Source organism: Melanerpes formicivorus, unplaced genomic scaffold, assembly GCF_026170545.1.
Source record: "Melanerpes formicivorus ecotype bairdi unplaced genomic scaffold, bMelFor1.0.p_v2 SCAF_106, whole genome shotgun sequence".
In the NCBI taxonomy this organism is placed as follows: Eukaryota; Metazoa; Chordata; class Aves; order Piciformes; family Picidae; genus Melanerpes; species Melanerpes formicivorus.
The window spans coordinates 139,621-155,998 of NW_027142458.1; the positions used below are offsets into that span (position 1 = coordinate 139,621).

The 16,378-nt window shown below is 43.9% G+C and overlaps 1 protein-coding gene across 14 annotated transcripts in view; it reads right to left on the reverse strand.

Moving 5' to 3' along the window:
- The window catches only part of NEB (nebulin), a 178,863-nt gene that overhangs the window by 41,004 nt on the left and 121,481 nt on the right, over positions 1–16,378 (reverse strand). For 12 of the 14 annotated variants that reach the window (XM_068166773.1, XM_068166772.1, XM_068166771.1 and 9 more), the window contains exons 109-120: positions 15,928–16,032; positions 12,791–12,895; positions 12,488–12,595; positions 9,900–10,004; positions 8,057–8,161; positions 7,855–7,959; positions 6,831–6,935; positions 6,557–6,667; positions 5,245–5,355; positions 3,654–3,755; positions 3,423–3,521; positions 2,491–2,589 (exon numbers count right to left, since the gene is read on the reverse strand). In XM_068166773.1, coding sequence (XP_068022874.1) covers positions 2,491–2,589; positions 3,423–3,521; positions 3,654–3,755; positions 5,245–5,355; positions 6,557–6,667; positions 6,831–6,935; positions 7,855–7,959; positions 8,057–8,161; positions 9,900–10,004; positions 12,488–12,595; positions 12,791–12,895; positions 15,928–16,032 — 1,260 coding nt within the window. Of the gene's footprint in view, positions 1–2,490; positions 2,590–3,422; positions 3,522–3,653; positions 3,756–5,244; positions 5,356–6,556; positions 6,668–6,830; positions 6,936–7,854; positions 7,960–8,056; positions 8,162–9,899; positions 10,005–12,487; positions 12,596–12,790; positions 12,896–14,948; positions 15,054–15,927; positions 16,033–16,378 lie in introns of all 14 variants that reach the window. The other 2 variants (XM_068166767.1, XM_068166774.1) reach the window with 2 other exon arrangements.

A 16,378-nucleotide genomic window follows, 5' to 3' on the forward strand; every position in this document is an offset into this window, starting at 1 on the left:
GGGTGCTTGTTTTATGATAATTAGAGGCACAAACAGATCATTTTGCATTAGTGCAGCCAGAAGGGTGACTGACTCCTGAATTAAATCACATTTTGCACTTTGAATTCCCTGTCTCATTCCTGCCCACACAGCACCACATGATTCATGCTGGATGCCACTGCTGCTCTTTTGCTTTGCATAACACTGCAACATCCAGATCAAGCACACAGGGAAAAACAAGCAAACCCACAAGTCAGAGCTGCTGCAAAACAAAGGATATTCACATTTTGGTTGGCATAAAGGATTCAGTATTGATTCTGACCTGATTCCCATTAGTTAAAAACCAAGCAGGACTACACTGGAATCCCTTCAGCTTTGCAAGCAATGCAACATAGGAACAAGATCAAACCATCATGCCAAAGAGCTCACTTTTTTTCCATTTTTTAAGCCCAGAAGAAAATGCATTGGAAGATCCATGCAAAATTAAAAGCCAGCATGCCAGACAGGTAGGTGAAATCCAACTGATAAAAAGGCAAGTGGGCAAAATGGGTATAAAGAAGCTTTATAAAGAGTTTGAAGGGAAGAAAGATCAAAGAGAAGAAGAAACTTAAAGATGATGCCCATTATTCTTTGCTCCCTTACTGCCTCTCCAATGGTTAATTCCTCTCAGAGCTAAAAGAATCCTGAAGTCTGCTTGTAAGAGGAGAAGTGGGTAGCACTGGAGCAAAAGCATGGAGAAGGAGGTTCTCATCACTCAAGAGGAGTAAATGTGGTTTCTTCTTTTTCTTGTAGTTCAGTTATTCAGGATGAAAACCCTTGGGTTCTGCCAAAAAGATTCTTGGTTTTGCTGACATCCACAGTAGCTGACATTCATCCATGCAGCAGCTCCGTGCAGCAGTCATGGCTGGATGTGGAAAAACCAAGAGAGATGGCAAAGAAGCAGAAGCAGCTATGTGCCCCTCACATCACCACTGGGTGCACTCCTCAGAGGCTCTGGGGGCTGATTCAGTCACACACTGTGCTTCTGTTCTGTCACTCCAGCACAATGGAAACAGGAGAGTAAAAAGGAACTTTAAACAGAAGGCTGAATGGAGTTTTGACATGAATGTTGTGCATAAGGTATGAGTGGGTACTGGAAAACACCAGCACCAGGCTGGCCATAAGCTGAAATTGCTACTATTTTTGCAGTTTCAGGAACACCAGCTCAAGCTTTTCTGTCTGGTTTTACTTTTTTGTGGTGAGAAAGGCAAATTTTCACACTTCATAAATGCACTGGAAGCTTCCATCAAAAACACTGGAGGCTCCAAAACCATTACGAAGGGCATAGTAACATTTCAGGCCTCAATTCCAAAGACTGGGAGCTCCAAAACCATTATGAAGTGCATAACAACATCCCAAGCTTCAGTTCCAAAGACTGGGAGCTCCAGAACCATTATGAAGGGCATAACAACATATCAAGCTTCAATTCCAAAGACTGGGAGCTCCAAAACCATTATGAAGGGCATAACAACATCCCAAGCTTCAATCCAAAAGACTGGGAGCTCCAAAACCATTATGAAGGGCATAGTAAGATTTCAAGCTTCAGTTACAAAGATTAGGAGCTCCAAAACCATTGTGAAGGGCATAGTAAGATTTCAAGCTTCAAAGACTGGAAGCTCCAAAACCTTTATGAAGGGCATAGTAACATTTCAAGTCTCAGTTCCAAAGACTGGGAGCTCCAAAACCATTATGAAGGGCATAACAACATATCAAGCTTTAATTCCAAAGTCTGGAAGCTCCAAAACCATTATGAAGGGCATAGTAAAATTTCAAGTTTCAGTTACAAAGATTAGGAGCTCCAAAACCATTGTGAAGGGCATAGTAACATTTCAAGCTTCAGTTCCAAAGACAGGGAGCTCCAAAACCATTATGAAGGGCATAGGAACATTTCAAGCTTCAATTCTAAAGTCTGGAAGCTCCAAAACCATTATGAAGGGCATAGTAACATTTCAAGCTTCAGTTACAAAGAATAGGAGTTCCAAAACCATTATGAAGGGCATAGTAAGATTTCAAGTCTCAGTTCCAAAGACTGGGAGCTCCAAAACCATTATGAAGGGCATAGTAACATTTCAAGCTTCAATCCAAAAGACAGGGAGCTCCAAAACCATGGTAAGGGCATAACAACATCTCAAGCTTCAATTGCAAAGACTGGAAGCTCCAAAACCATTGTGAAAGGCATAGCAAGATTTCAAGCTTCAATTCCAAAGAGTGGAAGCTCCAAAACCATTATGAAGGGCATAACAACATTTCAAGCTTCATTTTTGTGTCTGAAAAACTCCCCATCCACAGAATGTTCATGGGGAGGCGGGGGGGGGACCCAACAACCAACCAAGAAGGCCACATCTAACAAGTTTTGCCACGATCAACACCTTGGACACAACAAGACCCAATGCAAGTGGTGCAACATAAACCTTCTAACAGCTTTGAAGTGCAAGATAATAAGCAAGCAAGAGGCACTTAAAATGGTCTTACATGACTACTGAGCATATTAGCTTTCTTAAAGGTTCTCATCCATGGGGTATCATAAGATGCAGCTCCATGCCCTTTCAAGTGTTGTTTGGCGTATTCAGCCTATAATGTGTAGCAAGAAAGCAAGGTCAGAAATGAAACAAACCCAGGATTTCAAGCACCAAGGGGTGAGAAGCAACCAAGTTGAGCTGAGGTGCTGGTGGGAAAAATGGTCACAGAGGAGAACATGATTGTTGTGTAAAAGTCAGTAAGCTTCTATGGATGTATTCAGCTCAAAACAAGATTCTCTTAAGGACACCATGGGGAAAAAAGTGGCTGGAATAAAACACTCAGAATATCCACCTCAGAAGTGAGGAAATGGCCTCAAGCTGCCCCAGGGGAGATGAAAAAAAGCCACTCAGCTGGGCTCCCAAACACTGAAACAGGCTCCTCAGGGAGGTGGTTGAATCCCCAGCCCTGGAGGTTTTTAAATGAGGCAGAGATGTGGTGCTGAGGGCCATGGTTTAGCACCAGCCTTGGGAGAGTTAGAGAATGGTTGGACTGGATGATCTTAAAGGTCTTTGCCAGCCAAAATGATTCTAGGATTCTGTAAAGGATGGGTAAGAAGAGTTAGGTAAAAAGGTTGCTTCTTTTAAAGCCAACACCCAGAAAAGCTGAAAATGGAGAACACAGTGAACACTTCAGCCTCAGTATTGAAAAGACCTCATCAGTTGAAGGAGATTCCATACCTCCAGGACTGCCATTTAGTCAGTCAGCAGAAATGCTTAATTAGCAACTAAATTCTTTGCATTGGGAGTCAATTTTTACTTCAAGACAGTCCCTTATCCCCCTAACTGAGTAACCACTTCAATTCTAATACTAGGATTACTCCCTGAATTAACATGATGGCTCACTTCTCTCCCTGCTTCCAAGTGCCACCAGCAGTTTGTCATTACCTGGCTTGTGAGCTTGGACACCTCCTTTGCCAGTTCAATATCTGGACGTCCCAGCATGCTTACACCAATGCCAGCTCCTCCACGTTTCTTGTACTCAATCTAATCAGAAAAAGAAAAGAAAACCTATGGTTTAGTAGGGAGGATATCCCCTTTAATGATTTTACTTGTGTTGCAGCTAAAAAAGTAAAATTACTGCTGAGGAATTACACAGAAGACTTAAACCTCACTTACATCACTAATCAACTTGGCAGCCTGAGTTGCTTTCTTAATATCTGGTCGATCTGCAATAGGTGTGTAGTGCAGCTTTGACTTGGCATCTTTCTTGTATTCAACCTAATCCATGATGACAGACAGAGGGAAAAAACAATGATTGAGGGTTGTTCCTGAATAATATACACAAGGCCACAGTGATGGTGCTGGGAAAACACGTGGGGAGTGTGGGAGAGGAGAGGTTCAGAGAGGAGAGGTTCAGAGAGGAGAGGTTCAGAGAGGAGAGGAGAGGTTCAGAGAGGAGAGGTTCAGAGAGGAGAGGAGAGGTTCAGAGAGGAGAGGTTCAGAGAGGAGAGGTTCGGAGAGGTTCAGAGAGGAGAGGTTCAGAGAGGTTCAGAGAGGTTCAGAGAGGAGAGGTTCAGAGAGGAGAGGTTTGGAGAGGAGAGGAGCAGAGAGGAGAGGTTCGGAGAGGAGAGGAGCGGAGCGGAGCGGAGCGGAGCGGAGCGGAGAGGAGCGGAGAGGAGAGGAGAGGAGAGGAGAGGAGAGGAGAGGAGAGGAATAGAATAAGGATAGATTAAGGAAAGGATAGGATAGGATAGGATAGGATAGGATAGGATAGGATAGGATAGGATAGGATAGGATAGGATAGGATAGGATAGGATAGGATAGGAGTTTGACTAGAAATGAAGCAGTAAGCACCTGCAATTCTGTCTCTAATTTATTGATTTTTCATTCCTCCAAATACAATGTTAGATGTGATTGACAGCAGAATAGTTTCAACCCGCCATGTGATTAAGCAGAAATAGGATTTGGGTGAAATCCTTATTTTAGGGCAATTTTACACTTGTAAATAGTTGCAGCTTCATCCTTCTGAAGGTGGGAGCTGGGAGGAAGTCCTCAAATACGTGAATTTTAGTTCATGGCAGGTAACCAGCAATGTGCTCTTGTGGCCAAGAGGATCAATGGTCACCTGGGGTGCCTCAAGAACAGTGCTGGCAGCAGGTTGAGGGAGGTTCTCCTCCCTCTCTGCACTGGTGAGGCCACATCTGGGGTACTGGGTCCAGTTCTGAGCTCCTCAGTTTAAGAGAATCAGAGAACCTTGGGAGTGAGTCCAGTGGAGGTTACAAAGATGCTGAGGGGACTGGAGCACCTCTCTTAAGAGGAAAGATTTGGAACATTTGCTCTTACTACTCTGAGAAAGAGCAGCCTGAGAAGGGATCTGATCAGTACTTAAAGGGTGGGGGGCAGGAGAATGGGAGCAGGCTTTTTTCAGTGGTGCCCAGTGACAGGACAAGGGGTGATGGACACAGACTTGACCATAAGAAGTTCCATCTAAACATGAGGAGGAACTTAATTTAAGGGTGACAGAGCCCTGAAGCAGGGAGACCAGAGAAGTGCTGGAGTCTCCATCTCTGGAGACATTCCGAACCCACCTGGACATGTTCCTGTGTGACCTTCTCTAGGTGACCCTGCCTTGGCAGAGGGATTGGACTGGAGGATCTCCAGAGGTCCCTTCCAAGCCCCACCATGCTGGGATTCTGTGATTCTGTAACTCTGAAGGAATTTGCTAACACAAAGCTGCTTACTTCACAAAAAGACAAGACAAACTTACTGTACTCTGGTTTTTAGCAACTTCCATGGCATGCTTCACCTCAGGAGGCTCCAGCATGACAGAGTAATTAGACTTGCCCCTCTCCTTCACAAACTTCTTCTTATAGTTTGTCTGTTAAGAGCAAAAAGGGTAACTTGTGATGTTTTCATTTCACATCAAGGTACATGCATCTGGGTCTGGCCAATCCCAGACTAAAATACAGGCTGGCTGTGGAGTGGCTTGAGAGTGGCTCTGAAGAATGTGACTTTGGTGTATTGATTGATGAGAAGCTCACCATGAGCCAGCAGTGAGCTCATGAAGCCCACAAGGCAAATCATGTGCTGAATGCATCAAGAGGAGAGTGGCCAGCAGGGCAAGAGAGGGGATTCTGCCCATTTACTCTGCTCTGGTGAGACCCCACCTCAAATACTGCATCCAGTTCTGGTGTCTCCAGCATAAGAAGGGCACAGAGCTGTTGGAGTGAATCCAGAGGAGGCCACAAAAATGATCCAAGGGTTGGAGCACCTCTGCTATGAGGATAGGCTGAGGGAGATGTGGTTGTTCAGCCTGGGGGAACAGAGAAGACTCCAGGGGGACCTTAGAGCTGCCTTCCAATACCTGAAGGGATCCTACAGGAAGGCTGCAGAGGGACTTTGCATAAGGGTGTCTAGAGACAGGGCAAGGGGGAATGGTTTGAAGCTGAGGGAGAGCAGAGTTAAATTGGATCTTAGGAATAAATTCTTCAGTATGAGGGTGGTGAGACTCTGGAATAGGCTACCCAGGGAGCCTATGTGGATGCTTTCTCTCTGGGGGTGTTCAAGGCCAGGTTGGATGAGGCCTTGAGCTCTAGTTGAGAGGTATCCCTGCCCATGGCATGGAGGTTGGAGTAGATGATCTTTACGGTCCCTTCCATCCTAGGCCATTCCACGATCCCATGATTCTATGAAACTTAGAAATAAGCTCACTGAAGCTGCTAAGACAGACCAAATGCAGTTTCCTCAGTCTCAAAAATGCAGTTTGTCATAATATGTACTTTAAATTACTAAGGTTTGCTATTGGATTTGTGTTTAAATGGTGATAATGGTGATCTGTGAAAAAAACCACTGCATGAAGGGCACCTCTTAACACTCCAAACTGTCACTTTCCTCCAGGATCTTTCAACAGATTCCCCCCCCCCCAAAAATGTGTTTAGTTCTTCGTTAAAGCCTCCTTCTGGGAGGAATTAATCTTAACAATTGGGTATTTCATGATGAGATTCTGAATGTGTTGCATGCAAACTAAAGCATGGAGCAGGTGACAGTCTCACCATAGACACCAGAGACAAGTCTCCTACCTCACTGACATTCTTGGTCACTTCTTTCACATGGGCAGTGTCTCGTGTCTCTGGCAGGGTTGTGAAAGACCCATGTGGAAGCTGCTTCTTGCTGTATTCTTTGTATTTGTTCTGAAAACACAGAATAAGAAGCAGGTAAAACACAGCAATGCAAGCCCCAGCCCTTCCCTCCAGCCCTCCATACGGTCTGGTGGTCATGGAGGTGTTGGGTTGATGATCTTGGGGGTCTTTTCCAACCTTAATCCTTCTACGAAACAACTCTCCAGTGTTTTACCTCAGACACCAGAGAGCTGACATTCTTAGCCAGGAGGATCTGAGGTGTATCTGGAACAACGTGGTAGGTTCCTCGAGCTTTGTTGTACTTCTCTTTGTATTTTATCTAGCAGGAAGAAAAGACCATTTTAAGCAACATCAATCAAAGACATTACTGCAGCTGTGCTTGCTGTGGTAGTGCAAATAAAACCCACCACAACTTGAAGAAATCCTGTATCCTGATCAATTTCTGATCAATTTATTCCAGTCTATATATTCCTATAGCTCTCACTGGGGATTTTGTTAATATATTGAATGTTTATTAATATGTTGGATATTTATTAATATGTTGGATATTTAGGAATATGTTGGATATTTAGGAATATCAGAACAAGAGGACACAGTCGCAAGCTGTGCCAGGGGAAGTTTAGGCTGGAGGTGAGGAGAAAGTTCTTCACAGAGAGAGTTGTTAGCCATTGGAATGTGCTGCCCAGGGAGATGGTGGAGTCACCATCCCTGGAGGTGTTCAAGAGGGGACTGGACGTGGCACTTGGTGCCATGGTTTAGTCATGAGGTCTGTGGTGATGACTTGGACTTGGTGATCCTTGAGGTCTCATCCAACCTTGGTGATCCTGTGATATTGGGTGTTTAGGAATACATTGGGTACTGAGTAATGTATTGGATATTTAGTAATATATTGGATAGTAATACAGTATCAGTGATTACTGAAGACACTTCCTGTTATGCCTGCAGCTTTTTGGTTGCTTTATTTTTTCTTCTCCCCCCAGGTATTTCCCTTTCAGGGATGCAGAGACACACCAAAGCTCTAGGAGTTTCAGGAATGCTAACTTTGAATGTTTCTTTCATCCGTGACCCAACCCAGGGCCACTCCAAGGCTGAATCCATTCAGATGCTGCCAGTTTGTTAATGAAACAAACCAAATAAGCTGAGAACAGCTTTTCTCAATCCAGTCCTATTTCCAACCAAGCAGTTTGTTTAGTTAGTAAAGCCTTAGCAGAACAAAGAAAGAGTGCTCAGGTCCTTACATCGCTCGCCAGGATGGCATTGTTTAAGGCCAATACTGTGTTTTTATCATCCGTGACAGAGAGTTTGCATCCCTTTAGGAATTCCCGGTCCAGTTTGTATTCATTCTGCAGGAAGAAAAGATAAAAGGGAGTCCCAAGTCTTCTACCTTTTGAAAACAGCCGTGGGGAAAGGGAGTTGCCCAGCTGGCTGTGGTTTTCTTACGTCACTTTGCTGCAGATACGACTTGGCTGCTTGAACGAAGTCAGGCCTGTCAGCAATCCAGTGCCAGTGGGCCTTGGCTGCTTCATATTTCTTCTTATAATCCAGCTGTTTATAGTGAAAGAAGAAGAAAAACCAATCAGGGGGTAAGTGAAAGTTGTATATTTCACACCTGACATTGATACATTGGTCTGTGGTAGGTGAAGAGAGATGAGCGGTGGGATGGTGAGCTCTAGGAGAGCGGTTGGACTTGGTCATTGAGAAAGGTCTCTTCCAACCTCAACAGTTCTGTGGTTCTATGATTCTGCATCTACATCAGACTTGAGCTGTCCTTTGAATCATGTACTGAGTCCATTCACACCAGTTTTTCCACTGGAGAAAGGAATATGAATGACTGGGAAGACACCATGGCTTTGAAGAAGGTTCAGTGCTTTCAATTCCTTGCCTACTTAAGTAGGAGAGCTTCTTAAAATGCTTTGGGTTGGAAGGGATATCTAAAGGTTATCTAGACCAACCCTCCTAGAGTGGACTGGGACAAAGTTTCCCATGCTTTGTCTACAAGAACATCATCAGAGAGAGTTTCTGGGGCAGTATGTTTCTGTCAGAAAACCAGAAAGGGTCTAGAGGAGCAGTAGCTATGTGACAAAGTAGGCTGCCCAGAGAGGTGGTGGAGTCTCCATCTCTGGAGACATTCCAAACCCACCTGGACATGTTCCTGAGATACCATCTCCAGGTGACCCTGCCTTGGCAGGGGACTGGACTCAATAATCTCCAAAGGTCCCTTCCAATCCCTATCATTCTGTGATTCCATGATGTACAAGGACCTCAAGTGACCTCAAGGACAACTTGCAAGAGTGACCACTTTCTTATGAAGTAAATAAGAACATATTTTATTCAACCAGCATGAGAATTAGAAGCAAAGTCTAAGTTCAGAATTTTCAGTGGAATTAAAAGTACTTTCTGGTGGCCTCTGAAGACTCAGAGACCTGGGAGGGGGTTAGTCTGGAGAAGAGAAAACTGAGAGGGGATATTATTAATGCCAATAAATATGTGAGGGGTGGGTGTCAAGATGAAAGTTCCAGTGAAAGGGCAAGGAACAACAGGTAAAAGCTGGAACATGGGAAGTTCCATCTCAACATGAGGAGAATCTTCTTTACTGTGAGGGTGCTGGAGCCCTGGAGCACGCTGCCCAGGGAGGTTGTGGAGTCTCTTTCTCTGAAGACTTTCAAAACCCACCTGGATGTGTTGCTGTGTGACCAGCCCTAGGTGATACTGCTTTGGCAGGGGGGTTGGACTTGAACGTGTCCAGAGAAGGGCAACAAGGCTGGGGAGAGGCCTTGAGCACAGCCCTGTGAGGAGAGGCTGAGGGAGCTGGGGTTGCTTAGCCTGGAGAAGAGGAGGCTCAGGGGTGACCTCATTGCCCTCTACAACTACCTGAAAGGTGGTTGTAGCCAGGAAGGGGTTGGCCTCTTCTCTCTAGCAACAAGCACCAAAACAAGAGGACACAGTCGCAAGCTGTGTCAGGGGAAGTTTAGGCTCAAGGTGAGGAGAAAGTTCTTCACTGAGAGAGTCATTCATCATTGGAATGTGCTGCCCAGGGAGGTGGTGGAGTCACCATCCCAGGAGGTGCTCAAGAGGGGATTGGACGTGGCACTCGGTGCCATGGTCTAGTCCTGAGGTCTGTGGTGACAGGTTGGACTCAATAATCTTTGAGGTCTCTTCCAACCTTAGAGATACTGTGACACTCTAGAGGTCCCTTCCAACCCCTACCATGCTATGAGTCTATGATTGCCAGCCCCAGACATTATCTATGATAAAATGAAAGTGTCAGTATGACCAAACTCACATTGCTGTTCAGCTTGTAACTGTGCCTGGGAGTCTCAATATGAACCGAGTCGACTTTGACGTTGCAGTGAGATTTATTCCTCTCGTACACTTCTTTGTACTTCAGCTGCAGAAAGACAACCACCAAAGTGTTTACAAAGACAGCAGCATCACCAACAAGGACAGCATCAAAATGTGAAAAACCTCATATGAAAAATGGCTCCTCTCCAGGATGATTCTTAACAGAAGGAAAAGCAATTTGCTCACCATCACTTGGTACCAATCAACCCTCCCAAAGAAAGGTCTTCTCCAGCAGCAGTTCTCTGAGTTAGGAAATGCAGCAGGCAGGACTCACTATGAAGCACAGACCAAGATCTAACAAAACCTACACATGAACAGGAGTTCTGCCTGTTTCTAGGTGTCTGCACCTAATAGAAATGTTTTAAAGCAATCTTCTCTCATGCTGGGCACACATTCAATGCTTCATGACAATTCCTTTCCCGAATCTCCAACCCAGCACTCAGTTTGGAACTGGAACAATGCACTTCAGCCCACAGCTGGCTTTTGAACATCTCTCTCTCTCAATTATCTGTGTCAGTATCTGGATAACATGGTTATTTTTTTCCTCCTAGATGTACTCATTAGATAGATCACCCATGTAGCATCTGGGTGACTTCCATGCTACTTATTCCCACAGTACTAAACGTGTGGACATGGCACTTTGGGACATGGTTTGGTGGCCATGGTGGTGTTGGGTCAATGGTTGGACTTGATGATGTTAGAGGACTTTTCCAATCAAAACAATTCCATGAGTTACAGAAATGTCCTCATTTTATTTATGGATATGTCTAGAGAACAACAATACAAAGGTCAGAGAGAAAGCCTAGGGGAAGGGGAGGAATTAGGACCAGGACTCCCAATTCCTATGGTGTTATTCTATCCACTTCACCTTACTTTCTCTCTCCTACTTAACCTATTCCTCCATAACCCAAAGGCATATTTATTTTAGAGAAGATTATTTACCTTACATATTCACAACACCTATAGAAGAAATTAATAAACACAGCAATGTATTAAGAGCCTTACTGAAGGCTCTACAAACCTCAGCAATGTATTAAGAGCCTTATTCAAGGCTCTACAAACCCCAGCAATGTATTAAGAGCCTTATTCAAGGCTCTACAAACCCAGCAATGTATTAAGAGCCTTATTCAAGGCTCTACAAACCCAGCAATGTATTAAGAGCCTTATTCAAGGCTCTACAAACCCAGCAATGTATTAAGAACCTATTCAAGGCTCTACAAACCCCAGCAATGTATTGAGAACCCTATTCAAGGCTCTACAAACCCAGCAGTGTATTAAGAACCTATTCAAGGCTCTACAAACCCCAGCAATGTATTGAGAACCCTATTCAAGGCTCTACAAACCCAACAATGTATTAAGAACCCTATTCAAGGCTCTACAAACCCAGCAATGTATTAAGAGCCTTATTCAAGGCTCTACAAACCCAGCAATGTATTAAGAACCTATTCAAGGCTCTACAAACCCCAGCAATGTATTGAGAACCCTATTCAAGGCTCTACAAACCCAACAATGTATTAAGAACCCTATTCAAGGCTCTACAAACCCCAGCAATGTATTAAGAACCCTATTCAAGGCTCTACAAACCCCAGCAATGTATTGAGAACCCTATTCAAGGCTCTACAAACCCAACAATGTATTAAGAACCCTATTCAAGGCTCTACAAACCCCAGCAATGTATTAAGAACCCTATTCAAGGCTCTACAAACCCAGCAGTGTATTAAGAACCCTATTCAAGGCTCTACAAACTGAGCAATGTATTAAGAACCTTATTCAAGGCTCTACAAACCCCAGCAATGTATTAAGAACCCTATTCAAGGCTCTACAAACCCAGCAGTGTATTAAGAACCCTATTCAAGGCTCTACAAACTGAGCAATGTATTAAGAACCTTATTCAAGGCTCTACAAACCCCAGCAATGTATTAAGAGCCTTGTTCAAGGCTCTACAAACCCCAGCAATGTATTAAGAGCCTTGTTCAAGGTTCTACAAACCCCAGCAATGCATGAAGAACCCTATTCAAGGCTCTACAAAACCCAGCAATGTATTAAGAACCCTATTCAAGGCTCTACAAACTGAGCAATGTATTAAGAACCCTATTCAAGGCTCTACAAACCCAGCAATGTATTAAGAGCCTTATTCAAGGCTCTACAAACCCATCAATATACTAAGAACCCTATTCAAGGCTCTACAAACCCCACTGACAAAATCAGAGGAAGAAACCCCAGAAACAAACTCCCCCAAACCCATGCTTTAACTAGATCCCAGTGACAGCTCACAGTTTTTATTGCTAGTGAGGGCTTCCCTAACCCAGCAAAAAATGTTCCAAGAGCTACAGAAGAACGTTACCTGGAGGAACTTCCTGCATACTTCCATCTCTCTTGTGGGGTTTGAAAAAGCATTAAGCACATAAGGAGTTTGGTGTGCAACCAAACCCCACAGCCCCCAGGAAGGAGCAAATTTTTAATGGCAGGTGCAAGTAAAGAGTTCCTTAAGTGTCTTGTGGGTGCCACAGCCAAGGAGGATTTACTTACATCGCTTATTCTGTCCTTGACCTTGCGTACATGCAGCAGCATGGGGGTGTCCTGGATGGTGGTATAGCCCCTGGGTTTTGCTTTGTTGTATTCCAGCTTGTAGATAATCTGAAGATGAAAAAGTAAATAGCTAGATTATTACTTGACATCACTGGTGTCAGCTGTAAAAAACAACCAACAAGCAACCAAGATGAGAAAAGCTGAACAGTGGAGTAGTGGCAATGTCATCTTCTGAATGAACCCCACCTGGAAGGGCAGCATTCAGAGAAGGAAGTAGGCTTGAAAGGGAATGGCCACACTTACATCACTAATCTGTTTGTTGACTTTTGTAGTCCTTAAGTGCTCTGGAGTATCCACAACCATTGTATATTTGTCTTTCTTCTTTTCATAGTCCTTTTTGTACTGGATCTGGTGATTGGGGAAGAGCATGTGTTAACCACACAACCCCAGACAAGGCCTCTTCAGGAGATGTCTTTACATTCACACATAAAGCTGCAAAACCCTTTCCACCACCAAAGACCACAGAAGCTGAACATGCACAATGAGCCACACTTTGCAAGCCCCTTATGTGCCCAAGAGGCTGCCTACGTATTTGTGTCATTCATTTGACATGGAAAAGCTTCACTCCTATCCTCAAGCTCCAAGACAGAGCTAGGGAAGGTTTAGTTTGGATACTAGGAACAATTTCTTTGCTGCATGAGTGGTCAGGCATTGGAACAGGCTGCCCAGGGAGGTGGTGGAGTCACCATCCCTGGAGGTGTACGAATAAGCTGTGGCCATGGCACTGTGGGACATGGTTTAATGACCACAGTGGTGTTGGGCCAGTGGTTGGACTTAATGATCTTGGAGGTCTTTTCCAACCCAACCAATCCTATTCTATTCCAGTCTAAAAACACAATCTTGCCCAATGACTGTCTTTTAAAATTCATAACTAAACAATATCTCACGTTTAAATATTCACCAGATGAAGGGCAATGTAAAACATCTCACACAAGTAGAAGATAAAAACATCCACTGAGTATGCCATAATCCAGGGCTGTTTGAAAGGCTTTGACAGCAGAATTGTTTATCTTGATAATATTCTTCTTAGAGATCCTCCTACCCTTGTCAGGACTCTAACCTTATTCTCACAGAATTCAGTGAGAACACTGCACGCCAGGACTGAGAACTCATTGCAGGCAGCCTGAGGGCAGGTGGAAGATGGGGGAGCAGGTTTTAATCTTGCCTCAGAAAAATAAAACCATGCTTTTGAAAAAGGACTACAAGCACCTGCTATAAAAAATGATACACAGGAAACAGACCATAACATGAAGTCAACTCAGATCAACGTGCAGGTCAGGCAGGGTGGTTTCTTATTTGCTTCACTCATACACACACAAACTTACCTGCAAGGAGTATTTTAATGAACTGATGCGGATAAATTGAACACAAATGTCTAGTAAAGACCTTCAGTCCCTTACTGCTGAAGAAGTTAATGAGCTGTGCTAACAGTAACAAAGCAGAACAACCCTCTCCCTCTCATGGAATTGGTTCCTGCTGTTGCATTTCTATTTGCAGGGTTCACCTAGCCCAGTCAGGGATCATTTTTACCATTGGAAAGAGTAAGGTTGCTGCTAGCAGCTGTGATTCCAGAGCTGAAATAAATGCGTGTCAGCCATTTCATGAGCCACATTTTCATCCAGCTGGTACAAGCAAAATGTATTTGCTGGAATCCAGATTAAATGAAGGTAGACTGTATGGAATGTTAACCTCTTCACAGTAACACCAGAGTCATGCCAGGCTTGCTTTCACCTCATCAGAAATAGAAATGTTAGGCTCTTTGTTCTGTATGAACAAATAGATGAATTGAACTTACTGTCCACCTTTTGATTCTTATTAGAACTGGTAAAAAGGGTCAAAATGAGGGTTTCTGATTGTACATGGTGTATTATGTGACTGCCTGAGGACTGCTTTGCTAGCAGTAAGCAAAGACATTGATGAAAACCTGATTTAGACCTGTGCAATTACACCACGTGTAAGAGCACTCAGAAGTGAGGCCTGGCTCACATCCTGGCACCATCCTTGGTAATCTGCTTTGAGGAGTGGGCAGTCCATGAAATGGTGGCAGAATGAGAATTTGGGTTAGGGAAACATCCAGACCAGCTAATGTATTAAATGTATGGAAAGTTGATCTTTGTGTGATTATGTGGAATGATATAGAAGTAGATATCACAGTTATTTATTATGAAAGGAGAAAGTGGAGGCAAAAATCAGCCAGAGCTGAGTGAAATCCACGTTACAGTCAGCAATGGCTCAGATATTTTGTTCTCAATGATGTTTTATCACAGCCAATATTAAGCACATCAACAAAATCCTGGAGTCTGATACCCACAGAAATGTGGAGAACTCCCAAGCATTAAATATTAGAAGTCGAAGCAGCTAAAATGTAGATGTGTCCTATAGCAGCAGCTCTTCATATTACCTGGCTCCATAAGTAAGTATTGTAGAGTGCTGTCAGCATATCTGGCCTCAGAATTTCATTACATCCTTGTTGCTGGAGCATCTTGGCAAAGGATTTATACTTTCTCTGTTCATGCAAACGGCAACGAAGCACAAAAGAGACTTGTAAACAACATAAACAACAGCACAGCTCTAGATCCCAGACACTTGGAGAGTGGAGAGATGTAGGCAAGGTACTACATGTATTCATTCTGATGTGCATCCATCTTACATCTATAGAATTAAGACTGTCAGGAGTCTGCATGAAAAATTTCTTTCCTGCAGGAGTGGTCAGGCATTGGAATAGGATGCCCAGGGTGGTGGTGGAGTAACCATTCCTGGAGGTGCTCAAGAAACATGGCCCTGGCACTTTGGGACATGGTTTAATGGCCATGGTGGTCTTAGGTTGATGGTTGGACTCAATGATCTTAGAGGTCTTTTTCCAGCCCAAACAACTCTATGATTCTAGGAAAATATTTGCTTACTGTCCCATTAAGGAAAATGGAAAAGTAGTGTTTGGGAGGTAAGATTAAAGGACAGATTGTGGAGAGGGCACTCAAAAGCCAAACCAGTCACTGTTGCTTGAGTAATGGTCAAGCAGATCACATTTCAGAGGTCGTTAAAAGAGAGGTCAGAAGACCCAAATGCATGCTGCAGCATGTATTTGTTTCAAACCTCTCCAAAGACCCCAGGAGGCACTAGGTTTCTGATGTCAGTTGATGCACAATGTATGAAGGTATCTGTACTTTCATACAGTACATACAGTAGAGATTGGCTCACTCAAAAAGCAAGAGCTCTTTTTGGGTGGCAATACAGAGAGTGTCTGATCCACTGAACTGAAACATCACAACATCCCAGGGGAGCCCTGGGATATTGGCCAGCTGGAGACACTTCAGGCAGGCAGAGTAGCTGTGAATGAACCAGGCACTTTCTGGCAGCACTGCTCAGTGCTCCTACGGTACCTGACTGCTCAGTTTGGTCCCCCACTTGGCCAGGAGATTCCTAGGATCATCCACAACAACGCTGTACCTATCTTTGAGCTTCTCATAGGCAGCTTTATATAGTTTCTGCTCAGAATAGCATAATACAGTGTAACAAATTAAGAGAGAGTGAAGACACAAAGAGATCATAGTGCTGACCGTGGCAAAAAACAAACCCAAAACTCTTTATAAGGACTAGTTAAAGGCTGGGCTTGAAGTTCATGTCCAAAAGAGAGGGGGAGGGGAGGGGGGAAAGAAGAGTATATTAAAACAAAGCAGACAGAAAATAGTATATATGCATTTTTGAATCCCCATTGGAAAGCTTAATCAGCAATTTCAGGATGCCTGTATTCCTTCCTTGCCACTCCTCACTCAATAACCCATTTTATCACCTGCTTTCTTCATGAAAAACAACTGCAGAAGCAACTCTGCA